This window comes from Mercenaria mercenaria, chromosome 1, assembly GCF_021730395.1.
Source record: "Mercenaria mercenaria strain notata chromosome 1, MADL_Memer_1, whole genome shotgun sequence".
Lineage (NCBI taxonomy): Eukaryota > Metazoa > Mollusca > Bivalvia > Venerida > Veneridae > Mercenaria > Mercenaria mercenaria.
Window position 1 is genome coordinate 64,436,983 of NC_069361.1, and position 13,744 is coordinate 64,450,726.

Here is a 13,744-nt window from a genome sequence, read left to right on the forward strand (position 1 = left end):
TAGACAGGGGTCACGCGCAGGGGTCACTCCGTCTAAATGTATGCGCGTGGACTTTTTTTTTTTTTTTGCTATTGGGGAGCCAATTTTTAGCACTTTATTACGAATTGAAATTACCTGGGCTTTAGTACAGCATGTCAGCTTTTAATCTATGAAAAAATATTTGAGCTCTTGATAAACACAAATCCCACAGGGGTCCGTAACGGACCAAGGGTACATTGATAATTTTGGAGCTCAAAATGCCATTTTTGATGTTGTCTGAGAGTGTCAGTATATGCCTGAGATGTAAGATATAACCGTATTTGAGAGCTGCAGACCTAGACATTTCAGAAATATTTTCAAAATAAGTTTCGTGTAATAAATGTTGTTTCTACGGAAGCGTGAAAGGGCCATCAGACGCTAATACGTTTTAGTACGTTAAGGCTGTGGAAAGGATATGGAATTTTATAGGTACATGTTATATCATGTTACACGGTAATATACATGTAAATGCAAACGCAGTTTGAATTTGAAAGTTACAAACGTATTATCAACATAACAATCTTTCACTTCTGAGATCCAGCTGTTGACCTTGTGTTTCGTTTCGTCAAGCTCAACATAGCACGGACATTAAACAATTAAATGGTTATCTTTAAAATGTTCACAAAGGTTTCCTAGATGTGCAATTTATTTTTCGTTTATTCTACGACAAATAATATATGTGTTTCGTTTCGTCAAGCTCGACATAGCATGGACATTAAACATAGGATAATTGTCTGCGTTGCAATATATTTTTATTAATTATTCAAACTGACTTGATTCTTCTTGCTGTTTTTGTATAATAAGCTGTACACGCTTTAAACATAAATTGCACCGGTAAAACTGATAAATAATTGTTCTTATGTCTATACTGGTATATATGTCTATACTGTCTATATGGTTACTTATGTATAATTTTTTGTAATTCTAATGTTGTAATATTAGAATGTGTTATTTATGCAGAAAACTGAATGTTAACAACCTTCTCCGTTTATATAATTTTCTCGCCATTTCCATGTTTGTTAACCTCATGGGCCAGTTGGCCTAAAGGAAAATTTGAAATAAACTTATCAAAAACTTATCATAAAATTCACACACTAGCCTCGTAGAACCCCAAACGCATCTTGTTAGCCCTCTCATGGCACGACAAATATGTCATTAACTAAACTGAGGACACTGTTCAAAAGAGAAAATATTTAAGGGAGCACTGGATTAGTAGTTCATGTGTTGGATGTTCACTTGGGTTATTTTGGGTTCGGAGCCGCTGGGTTCACACCCACTTGCCTCCTCAAAAATACTTGTTGCAATTTATCAAGTTCTTCTGGTTTCAGCTTACTTTTCCCTGCTATCATTTTCTATTCAAATATGCAAGCAAATAATTGTTAAATTTACATAATCTCAACTCTGACGGCTATAAATGGGCAACATTTACGCTCTGAATACACATTTTTTCTGGATTAAATACACCCTGAACATTGAAAATGTGATTTTCTGGTTATTAACAGTTTATTGCAGCAAATTTGACCAAAACAAAACAAAGAAAAAAAACAACATTTGTACTGATATCTTGACAAATTTCAATTCCTGCCAATGGTGTTGTTATAGGTAGCACAGTACTAAATAAATTTACTACATGTTCTATTTAAAACTGACAATCTTCGGAGAGCTGTCACACATAGCCAAGCCCATATTAAGCAAAAGGAATTACTAGCCTTATCTTCATAAATGACCTAAATGCACAAAAAAGCTTGAAAAGTAGGCCGGTATCCTATGCATATGCCTCTCTGACCACTCTGTTGATCTTATTTATGTTTTCATATTTGTTGGACAGAAAGCAGCAGGTCAAGGTTGGGGGGGGGGGGGGGGGGGTTGTCAGTATCTAGCCTCAGACAAACACATCAATATATTCCCGCCCCCTCCCTTTATTCAATGTATTCATCAATTATATTTTATTTCATTAATAAGTGTACACTTTATAATTACGCTGATAATAACACACTATCTTTTAGTACCCCGAGCTTTGACCATCTGACTCAAACCCTGAAAGTTAAATCCTCATTGCTGGTTTTCTTTTAAATTGTATACGGCTAACCCTGAACAAAAATCTGTCTCTGGCTGTAGGTAAAAAGAGCAAACACACAGAGCTTTTTATAATAATAATGCTCAGGTGCCATGCGATGATGTTGGGTGTAGACATTGATTTTAACTTAACTTTTAACTCTTGTACAAGACATATATAAAAAGGCAAAAAAAGAAAAAAAAAAGAAAAAAAAAAGAAAAACGAAAAACGAAATAAAAGCAGCTAAATATAGGAAGGAACTTATGTAAATTAAATAGATAGACCATTTTTCATTCATTTTGTGAAATTTTAAAAACTTTTGTCCATTAGCTTGGCATTTTTATACAAAGAGTAACACTATAAAAACAGAAAAAATAATCAAGAAGAGCGTTGCGTGTCGTATAGGAAGATTATACACGCACATATCAAGATCTGTTGGACAAAGCTAAGTCACCATCTTTACATATAGAAACTTTTAGAACCTTAAATAATTTATCCCCGCCAGTTTGAAATGATCAGACCTTATTCTAGGCTTTCGACAAAGTAAGTCAAACTAAACTACTTTACAAACTTCATGAGCATGGTTTCTGAGGCTGCACTTTTGATTGGATTCGCTCTTTCTTAACAGGCAGTACACAGGCGGTTGTTCTCAAGGGCGAGAAATCTGCTGTTCAAAGTTCCTGTGACTTCTGGTGTGCCTCAAGGGCCTGTCCTCAGACCTCTCCTCTGTCTTCTATATATAAATGACTTACATGATCATGTAAAATCCCAGGTCCGGCGTTTTGCTGATGATAGAGCTGTCTGTCTTACTATTAATAAAACAACTGATTGCAAGTTATAACATGAACTTGACACCCTACATAAATGGGAAAGTAAATGTGAAATGCACTTCAACCCAAGTAAATGCCAGGTTCTAACATCTAATGAAACAAAAATACAATAAACATGATTTTGATTCTGAACTACTCTTAAAAGTAAGCTTGCTCTGCTTCGCTGAAAGAATTGTGTCACTTAATTTCTTGTGTTGTGATCCTTAAGCATGTTGAAGAATTTGTTTAATACCACTGTTGTCACATTTAATGTCACTCTTGCATAATGTGCACTTTGCTGTATACTCTGAGTCCCCTCTCACACACCATTGTTCAAGTTTTTTCCCATTGTCATCAACTTCAGTGAGCCAACGTTCATTGAATTTTGTCTTTTCTCTGGGCATTTTGAATTTACAGTTTAATTAATCCTACCTGAAAATAAAACTCTGTTACAACATCTGACAGCTTTACCACTTGATGGTTTGAGGAAAACAAACCAATCAAGCTGGTAAAGCTGGACTGGCTGGGCTGGGCAGGATTGCCAAACCTGAAAGAAATGTGTATTTTGAAGAAAATATAAGTTTTAGCAAAGTACAAATAAAATGCTTCTAAATAAAGCATTTTTTGTTCATTCAAAATGCCACATTTCTTGCTTACCCTTTTAAAATATAGGAATTTATAGGAATTTCACCAAAATATAGGAATTTATAAAGAAATATAGGAATATATAGGAACTGACCCTGAATATAGGAATTTATAGGAAAAAATAGGAAACTTGACGCCCTGCTATATGTACTATGGTTTTGTTGAATCTATGCGCCACACGACTTATATCTTACTCATCTACATTGTAAGTTTTGCTGGTAAACATATACATACACCTTTTTTGTCGTGAAGAGTTCTTTCAGCATTTTTCAGGGTGCGTATTAGGACCTTGACAGGATCCTGTTTACTGGGGATTAAGATGTCTGGCATTTAGGGGTGTGAGGGGGTCACTTATATAGGAGATTTTCTTTGCCTTTAATTAAACTGTGAGAGAAATTTAAGTCAAACAGGTTTTTTTTGTCTCTTCAGACGTACAACATAATAAAGAAATATATCATAAATATTCACTTGTTTCTTAAGCGAATTATTTTTACTAATTCTTAACACTGAAGACTGTTTTGATTATAAAATACATACATTTAACTAAACTCATATTTTTTATGATTGTTTATTTTATGTTAATAAATCTTGCAAATTCCATAATCATAAATTTTTCGCAACTATCGATTTTACTTAAATATACGTAATGTAATAATCCAATTTGTCAGTTTGATAAATCCAAATTTCGTGTATAATTTGGCGGATCATGTGCAAAAGTAATTGATATGTTACCTTTAGTGCTAATTTTCTTATTTTGAGATAAAACATTACAAACAATCAAACAACTATTCCAAAAATAAGTTGCTTACATCTAAAACAAAAATTCTTACCACTGTGGTCCACACAACAAATACAATCCGTTTTACATTTTTTCTGACACAATGAACAGGCATATTTCTCAGACATTTTGAAAAAATGCAAGAGTCAGTCATTTATTCGACAATGAGTGTAAATATATGTTTTATTTAATTGACATTTCTCAATATTTTAATCGTTATTATTAAACTTACCTTTGACTGTATTTGATGTCTGAGCCCAAAGACGTACGCGCCGCTCTCATCTACGATATTTTGCAAGGTGTCAATGGTAAAAATACACACATGGTCATACACACGTGGTCATGCAAGAGGCACTTATTATATACACATGAATGAGATGTGTAATCTGTTTTTAATTTACGGTAAAAACGATATATTTTAAATTAAAACCAAATTTTACATATATAATATATTTTTGATACTATAATTGCATCCATCAGATATATTCAACATATAGATTTGTCTCTTATGTTTTACATTTATTTGAGAAATTACCTATATCATTGCAATTAAAGTCACAATTAAGAACATTTAAGACATTTCGTAAGACGCGGTCTTACTAAACTTAACTGTAATATTTTGGTTATAAATAGAAAAAATATCATTAAAATTGACCAACATGAAGGTTTATCTATTATTTAAAACACATTTTCAAGAAATTACATATATCTTTGAAATCAATGCCGCAATTAAAAAAATCCATTTTGTATAAGTTTTTGCATGAAAATGTCCATTTCATTGGACGCGTTCTTGATAAATCGAAATTTTTCTTTCATAAAATGGAAAAAAAATATTATCAATAATAACCAGCATGTAGGTTAAACTCCAAACTATCATATTCATTGAAGAAAATAAAGATATCATTGAAATTAAAGCCGTAATTTAAATTATAAAAGTCCATTTCGTAGATATTAAGTCCATTTCGCGAAATGGAGTCCATTTCGCATCTATCCAAACCGGTACAGTACAGAACATTACGAGTTGTGTATGACTAATTTACTTCCGGGAAAAAACAAAAGAATCCAGCAATCATAATTTTGATGTAATTTAAATTAAGTGATATGTAATCATGGAAGGAAAACTGATATTAGTACTTATTTTATTTCGTAAGTACATATTCATAATTTTAACATATCCAAAACATTGCGGAATCATCGGGAATGGTACTAAATTTTCACTTTGGTAATGTCCGTATCGTCAAGAGTCCTTGATTCAACACTGTCCTTGAGTCAACACCCATGCTGTTTTATTGTTTTCTTTCTTCTTTTCTTATCAAACTTTTGGAGAAAGATGTATAGAGGAAACAAATAATATTTGTGGTGAAAAGTCTGGAATATGTGTCTTGGCTGTTGATTTTGAACTCATTTCTAAGAATTTCTTCATTTTTTTTAAGAAATTGCTAATTTATTTCAACCAGTATTGATTACAAGCCAGCATTTTTAAAAACACTTGTGAAAATTACATAAATGTTTTGTGTTTTTAAAGACAATGTATTTAGTTTTGAATTTATGATATTGAAACATCAGTGCATTACCCTATGTACACAGAGTGAATGGACATATTGAGGGGTGTTGACTCAAGGACACCTTTTTATTGTGTACAAAAAATCACCCCTGTCTAGTAGTTGTCATTTTACTCGACTATCACTGCACAGAATTTAATAAAAATTTGCATGGAGGATGACTACATGTTCCAGTTTATGAAAGTATCAAAACATAAAATATTTCATGAGCTTGTGTTGGAAAAACAAACATTTATCCTTAGGGTGTTGACTCATGGGCACTGGTGGATAATGATTACACTTTACTCGGACTTTATCATAGACTCCTTGAATAAAATTTCAATTTTTAAACTAAAAAACGGGAAAACCTAGTCATACTGTAAAGAATCTTATTTCTGCGTTCATTTTTAGCTCGACTATTCAAAGAATACTAGAGCTATTGGACTCAACCATTGACCATATCGACATTATCGGTGAATAGAAAGACCGGATAGCACCGAAACACCGGAAAGCACTCAAATTTCTTATAAAAAACATATAAGGGATGTTCTGGGCGAGTTTTCAATGTTTTAAATCGATTTATTATTGAAAAAAACGTATAAGTTGATAAAATTTTGACCAATTAACTTGCTTGTATCAGGATAGTATGATAATTGACAATTAGCGAGTGCTTTCCGGTCAGTGAAAAAAGAAGAAATATATATATTTCTGTTTGAAATATACTGCAATTTTATCTTTAAGTGGTTTTACTTATTTATTAAGTAATCTGTTTCACATAGATTTATATTTGATCATATTGATGATGTGACTATGTTCATTTGAGTAGTGCTTTTCGGTCAGAATTTAAAAAAAAAACATGCTTTTCGGTCAGAATTTAAAAAAAAAACGTTGGATAAAGTAATGTGAGAAATATTTAAGATATAAATTATAATAATGATGCCAAAAAATGTGTAAATGATGCAATTACGTTGGGTCTATGTGAGTAAACCATATTCCCCAAGCTGTCGAAAAGCAGTTCATAAAAACATAACATCTGAAACCGGAAAGCACTAACAGAAGTGTTTTTGTAGAAATTGAATAAAAAATAAAATAAAATAAATGTGTTTTTATATTTATATTTTAGTTTTCAATATCTGGATTATATGTAGCAAAAACAGACCTATATGAACTCACTTTGACTGACTATTAAACATTTCTAGATCACCGGAAAGCACATAAGACATCACAATATATTACTTAAGATATGTAATGTTAAAAAATAACTCGCTTTATTTATAAAGTTAGACAGTTAATTCATCATTAGAATACCTGATAACCTGATAAGAAACTTTAATTTAAAAAAAAACGATAAACACAAGAAATAAACACGAAAAAAAACGAGCAAGAAACAGACTTAATAAACTCAATATTCACTCGAGATCACCGGAAAGCACACACGACGTCAGCGGGATCAGAACTATTATTACTTAAGATTTTTAATTCATAAATATAAGTACTTCGTAAGAAATATTAATTCATTATTATGTGTACTTGATAAGAAACATTGATAAATAAAATTAACGATAACCACTAGAATTAATAAAAACAAGTAGATCTAGCAGCAGTATAACAAGTGTTAATCTAATCAATGATTAACGGTTTAGCGGCCTTACAGAGGTGTTAATTTAATCAAAGATGATTAATGGTGTTGTTTATTGAAAATGAAAAGAAATTGCACCGACCGGTTGGCTTTAATTTTGAAAAAGGATATTATTAACAGCGGTTTATCAAAAGCATATATGGCCAAACTGAGGAAACATTTAATGTACGATCCATTTAATTCTTTTATTTATTTTTTCTAAGATAATTAGTACAGACACCTTTTTTTAAAGAGATGACATGAGAATTTTCCGACAAATTTTCAAACGGCGGTTTCCTTTTGATAAACACACCATACACCTTACATTAAACAATATATGTGACCAACAAATAGTTAATAAAGAACAATTATTTTTTGAGTAGAATCTACATTTAGTATATAAACACTGAAAAAGATATTCCTTTTACCATTCGATATTGCTATTTATGCTTATCTATTACGCTATTACATTGCTAAATCAAAATCAAAATCATGACAGAATTTCCGTGCATTGAATGCACTTTAGAGTGTTCAGATGACACAATACAGTGTTCAAATTGTAGAAATTGGTTACATCGCACTTGTACAAATTTGACTGATGTAGAATTTAGGTCTTGGTCAGATAGAAATTTAGTTTATCTGTGTAAGTGTTGTGCATTCCGTGGAACGGATTACGATGCTGAAGGCGCTCTTAGGCGGTGAGTACATTTGTTGTTTTTTTTTTATGAGGTCAATCCATGTTATCATGTTCAACACCAGTGGTGAGAAATTTTACCCAAATTGGCAAATAAGATTTAAAAGATATTGTGACGGTGATGTCATTTCCACCAATTGCTACTACCACGACCTCTGCTTTTTCTTCCAGCATTCTACCGTACAAGTCTGTATCCATTCTGTCTGTTCTCAGACCGCCTTTTCCATACATTTTGTATATACAATGTAATATATTTAAGTAGTAATAAGGAAATGTGCTTTACACATCTATTTTAAGTCTCAATCTTATCAAGTTTATATTAAATCAAGAAGAAGGAGGCTCGAGTGTGGCCCTCACTCGAGCTGTGATATGAAAAATATTATGTGTACATGTACAAAATACACCAATGCTGATGCAAATGCTATAGATCTAACATGAAAACGGATTAAAAATGAAATAAAACCAAGCAACTCTATGAAATGGATAATGAAATGTCATTCTATTTATATAATAAATTAATAACTTTAATAACTTATCATTTTGAATAGTTAAATTAAGTCTGCCTCATATTCGATGTCTGTAATTTGTTTTGTGTACATAATTTAAGACAAATGTATTGTTTATATTGTGTGACTGTTATATTTCTGACACATGTGGTTGTTTTTATTCTGTGTATAATCATTATAATGTGTTCTTTTATATGTATGTTTTATGTATTAACTTTATTAACTTTGTATATAGAAATTGTGATCCGGAATTACTGACACTTAAGAAAAAGAATAAAACTAATATAACATGTTATTTTTTATTCCTCTATATGTATTTTCCGATAAGACCACCGTGATGATTGGATTAACGCCTATTAATTATCGCTAATATACAATCGCTGTGATTAAATTAGCACCTCGTTAACTACAGATGTACAATACACGATGTGACAAGTGCTTTCCGGTAACCTTGAATTTGCTTTTCGGTACACAAATACATATAATATTGAACGTAAACAAATGTAAACATGTCATAAAATAGTTAAAGAAAAAAAAAATGTTTAGTAATTCTGGATCATCGTATTTTTAATGTTTTTAATGTTTTTATATGTAAGTCTTGTCTTCAATTTGTGATCATAAAAGTTCAACAACTACGATGAATTTTACAGACCGTCATCTGCTTTACGTTTGTATGTATAATATATGTCGTATGTGCTTGTACATGTTTGTATGTTATTTTGACAGTTGTCACAAAAATAAATATGAAAATTGTTTTCAGATATGCTTTGATTCTCTTTATCTGTTTAACAATTTTATTTATTTTAACACAGTTTTCTCAAAACCGGAAAGCACTATTGAAATAAATATTATCAAATGAACGTAATTATGAGACTTAATTTGACCAAATATTTATCAGTTTTTATTACTTTTTCAATCATTACAAGTTAAACAGATTCAACGCTATGATTAAAGATTGCTTTCCGGTCGTGTTGATATATTCACGAAGTGAATGGACATGTGCGTCGGACATTCAGTTTTCATGTAGACATTGATAAATTCGCTTATAATCAATTAATATAATAAAACTTTAAATAATTATCTGAATTTCTGCTGCTCTTATACATTCGAATTTCCTTCAAATATTATTAATCTCTCATAATTTAACAGGATCGCAGAACCGGAAAGCACTCGCGAAGAATTCCAGACGTTTCACCCCCAAGACTTTTCCTCCCCTAGACATTTCACCCCCAAGACATTTCCTCCCAAGACTTTTCACCCCCAATTTTACAAACCCTAGACTTTTCACCCCCAATTTTTAATATACTGAAAATATTGTAAAATATTTTGTTATTTGATCATGTTGATATTCAAAATAATTTTTTTATTTTGTTTAGGTTATTAGGGCATTTATGAAGATAATTTTTACTTTATGGACCATAATTCTATAAAATGTACACTGAGTTTAGGTGATCATACATGTAGTCAACTTAGTCAAGTTATCTTTATTAATGTCAGTTTGTTGTGACTTCTTAATGATTTTTTTTCTATGTTATTCAAATGGATTCAAGTTTTAATTATATAATATAAATAAAATATATGAGTAGATTTAGATTACAATAGTAGATGTAAATATTATCTAGGAGGGTATATGTTTATCCTTTAGTATAATAATATTAGCCCAACTGTGAAATTAACATGTAAAAAAGGTAATTACAACACCTATTAAGAGTTCAAAATAATGAAACTTTGAGTTTCATTAAGAAAAATAACTGACATTCACACTTTTATTTTAACCAACAAAATAAATGTATCATGTAAATTTTGTAGGTTTAAGAAGTTTAGTAAAATTCAGCAGTGTTCGAATAAATTTTATTAAAATTACTTTTCTCCATTATACATGCACACATTAAGCCAATATTTTCCACCTTACTAGTCGAAAACATAGAGGGAACAATGCTTCACTATATATAATATACTATCTGGCATTGTTGAGTCTCAGACAGAAACATCAGATGAACCTAATTTTATCGAATAATCATAATAATAATTTACTTTGTAGTTATTATTATCAAAAGTACTTTTATTTTTTCAATCACTGAACATCAAAGAAAGGGATTAAACTATTTTTTTTTATTTTTTAACTATTATCAAATGTACCTTTAATCATCAAAGTCACATTTTCAATCATTGAACAAACAAATGGATTAAAAGATAACCTTGTAAATAACTTATTTTTAAAGTTTTTGGCCATCTCTACTAATAAACAACATAGAATAAAATATCCTTTTTTAAATGTATTAACTTAATCATGAAACATATGAAATTACACATAATTTTACATTTCCCCCCAAAAATAACATTATAATCATATTTACTAATAAAAACAAATAGGGGGTGAAAAGTCTTCATATGCTATAAAACACCAGACTTTTCACTCCCAATTTGGGGGTGAAAAGTCTTGGGAGGAAAACTCTTGGGAGGAACAGTCTTGGGGGTGAAACGTCTGACACCCACTCGCGAAATGTCAATTATCATACTATCCTGATACAAGCAAGTTAATTGGTCAACATTTCATCAAGTTATATCTTTTTTTCAATAATAAATCGATTTAAACCATTGAAAACTCGCCCAGAACATCCCTTATATGTTTTTTATAAGAAATTTGAGTGCTTTCCGGTGTTTCGGTGTTATCCGGTGCTTTCCGGTCATTCTGTTTACCCCGACATTATTGATAAATCCCGTTTTCCGGTATTTCCGTACATAGGGTCAGGGGGGTTGGCGAGATTAACCGATATAAAGACCGTGTACAATATTAGCGATTATTTTTGCCAGAAGATAAGAATTTTTGAAAGATCTTACTTTCTCACAATAGAAATACTATTCTACGACTTCGGCAACATTTTTTTGCAAAAATAATCTGTTTATCTTGAAAAAATGCAAATAATTTCACACCTTCGGTATCGAGCCACGGAAGCGGCAGTGTAGAATAAAAGATAAAATTTCAAAAATAAAGTAAACTTTGAGGATATTTTTGCTATATCTTAGTTACAACAATGTTTAATGGTAATCTGCAATACTTTTTTATTCATTTTCTTTGTTTAAAACTTTAAAAAAGGATAATCTAAACTCTACCGCCATGTAGCATAATGGCCGATACCCCCCTCACCGTGAAAACGGGAACGGGCGTTTATTAGTGGTTAATACCGGAAAACGGGATTTTATCCATAATGTCGATATCGAGAATGTGTCGGTGTCTGCATCCCGATTTGGTCACAGGAGTCTGAAATTGTATCAATAAGATCATAGAAGTCTATCTTTGCAAAAAATACCCCCTATATATATAAAATAAACACCAGGAATGAAACGTCAAAAACCCAGGATCCCCTGAAAATATGCACGGAACACAGGGTGGTTACAGATATGGGAAAGTAAGTGGGACATGGAGTTCAACCCCTCAAAATGCACTGTTATGAACATAACAAGGTCAAAAAACCCTTTTAAATCAAAGTACACACTTCATGGCTAAGTCTTGGAAACAGTTCCTGATACAAAGTACCTTGGGGTCACTATATCCTCAGATCTAAATTGGAATAAACACATCAATTTAGTCACGTCCAAAGCTACCGGAACACTAAACTTCATTAAACGAAACATCCCATGCAAGAACCCAAAAGTTCGAGAAGTAGTTTATAAATCACTAGTCAGGCCACAGCTAGAATATGCTAGCTGTGTTTGGAACCCTTACACCCAACAAAACATCCACCAGATCGAAATGATTCAGCGGAGGGCAGCGCGATGGGTAAATCATGACTACTCCCCTTACAGCAGTGTCACAAACATGCTATGTCAGCTGAGATGGCGTACCCTTGAAGATAGGAGATCTGATTCACGCCTCCTTATGTTCTACAAGATAGTGAATGGTTTGGTTGCTGTGCCACTCCCCCCCACCCCTCTATGTCAGCCCCCTATCCCGTCTAACAAGACATATGCATCCCCACTCCTATACTCAGATCCTCACTCCCTGTAATTACTATAAGTACTCTTTCTTCCCAGCCACCATAGTACTTTGGAATGCCCTTCCAGTACAACTTGTGCAAGCCCCCACCCTGAATCAGTTTAAACAGGGTGTGACCAAACTTGTACACAATGCTTAACATGATAGACCTGTTTTTAAACTGCTTTTATCTGTAAATCCTTCTTGTTTTTAACACTATCAGCTGTATTTATACTGCAATACACACCATGTATTACTTTTATCCTCCTATTCAATCTACTTTTAACTTCTTGTACAGGTGCGCAGCTGCACATAATACTCGCAGAGAGGAGCGCTGCAGTATAAATAGATAGATAGATAGATCGCAATTTAGCGAGCGTAGTGAAGAAATAACACTAAAAAACACCTACCGCACTCGGCAGTATTCAAATCTGATACACTTTTCGAGAGTAATCAGACATTTTCTGAGGTTTTCTGAGATTTTCAGCTGTCGCCGAAGCCATTCGCTGACGTCACAACAACAACAACAATTACAGCGCCGAGATAAAGATAAAATACTTATTTTATCCTTTAAAATTTGTACATCGAGTAAATAAGTATCAGTCTATAATATCCCTGGCGCTGTAATTGTTGTTATTGTTGTGACGTCAGCGAATGGCTTCGACAACAGCTGAAAATCTCAGAAAACCTCAAAAAATGTCTGATTACTCTCGTAAAGTGTATTAGATTTGAATACTGCCGAGTGCGGTAGGTGTATTTTAGTGTTATTTCTTCACTACGCTCGCTAAATTGCGATCACCCTGTGTTCCGTGCGTATTTTCAGGGGACCCTGGGTTTTTGACGTTTCATTCCTGGTGTTTATTTTATATATATATAGGGGGTACTTTTTGTAAAGATAGACTTCTATGGTCTTATTGATAGAATTTCAGACTCCTGTGATTTGGTTAAGGTTTTGTATGTAAGCTTGTATCTCAGTGAGTATCCACTTGTGGGAATGGATTGAAACTTCACACACTTACTCACTGTGATAAACTGACCTAAATTGCACAGGTTCCATAACTCTATTTTGCTTTTTTACAAAATTATGCCCCTTTTTCGACTTA

At 32.3% G+C, this 13,744-nt stretch overlaps 1 protein-coding gene across 1 annotated transcript in view; it reads left to right on the top strand.

Annotated features, from left to right (window-relative positions):
- Positions 1-5,295: 5,295 nt before the first annotated feature.
- The window catches only part of LOC123535798 (complement receptor type 2-like), a 31,671-nt gene continuing 23,222 nt past the window's right edge, over positions 5,296-13,744 (top strand). The window contains exon 1 of the mRNA XM_045318551.2: positions 5,296-5,452. Within this exon, the coding sequence (XP_045174486.2) occupies positions 5,416-5,452 (37 nt within the window). The 5' untranslated portion in view covers positions 5,296-5,415. The remainder of the gene's footprint in view (positions 5,453-13,744) is intronic.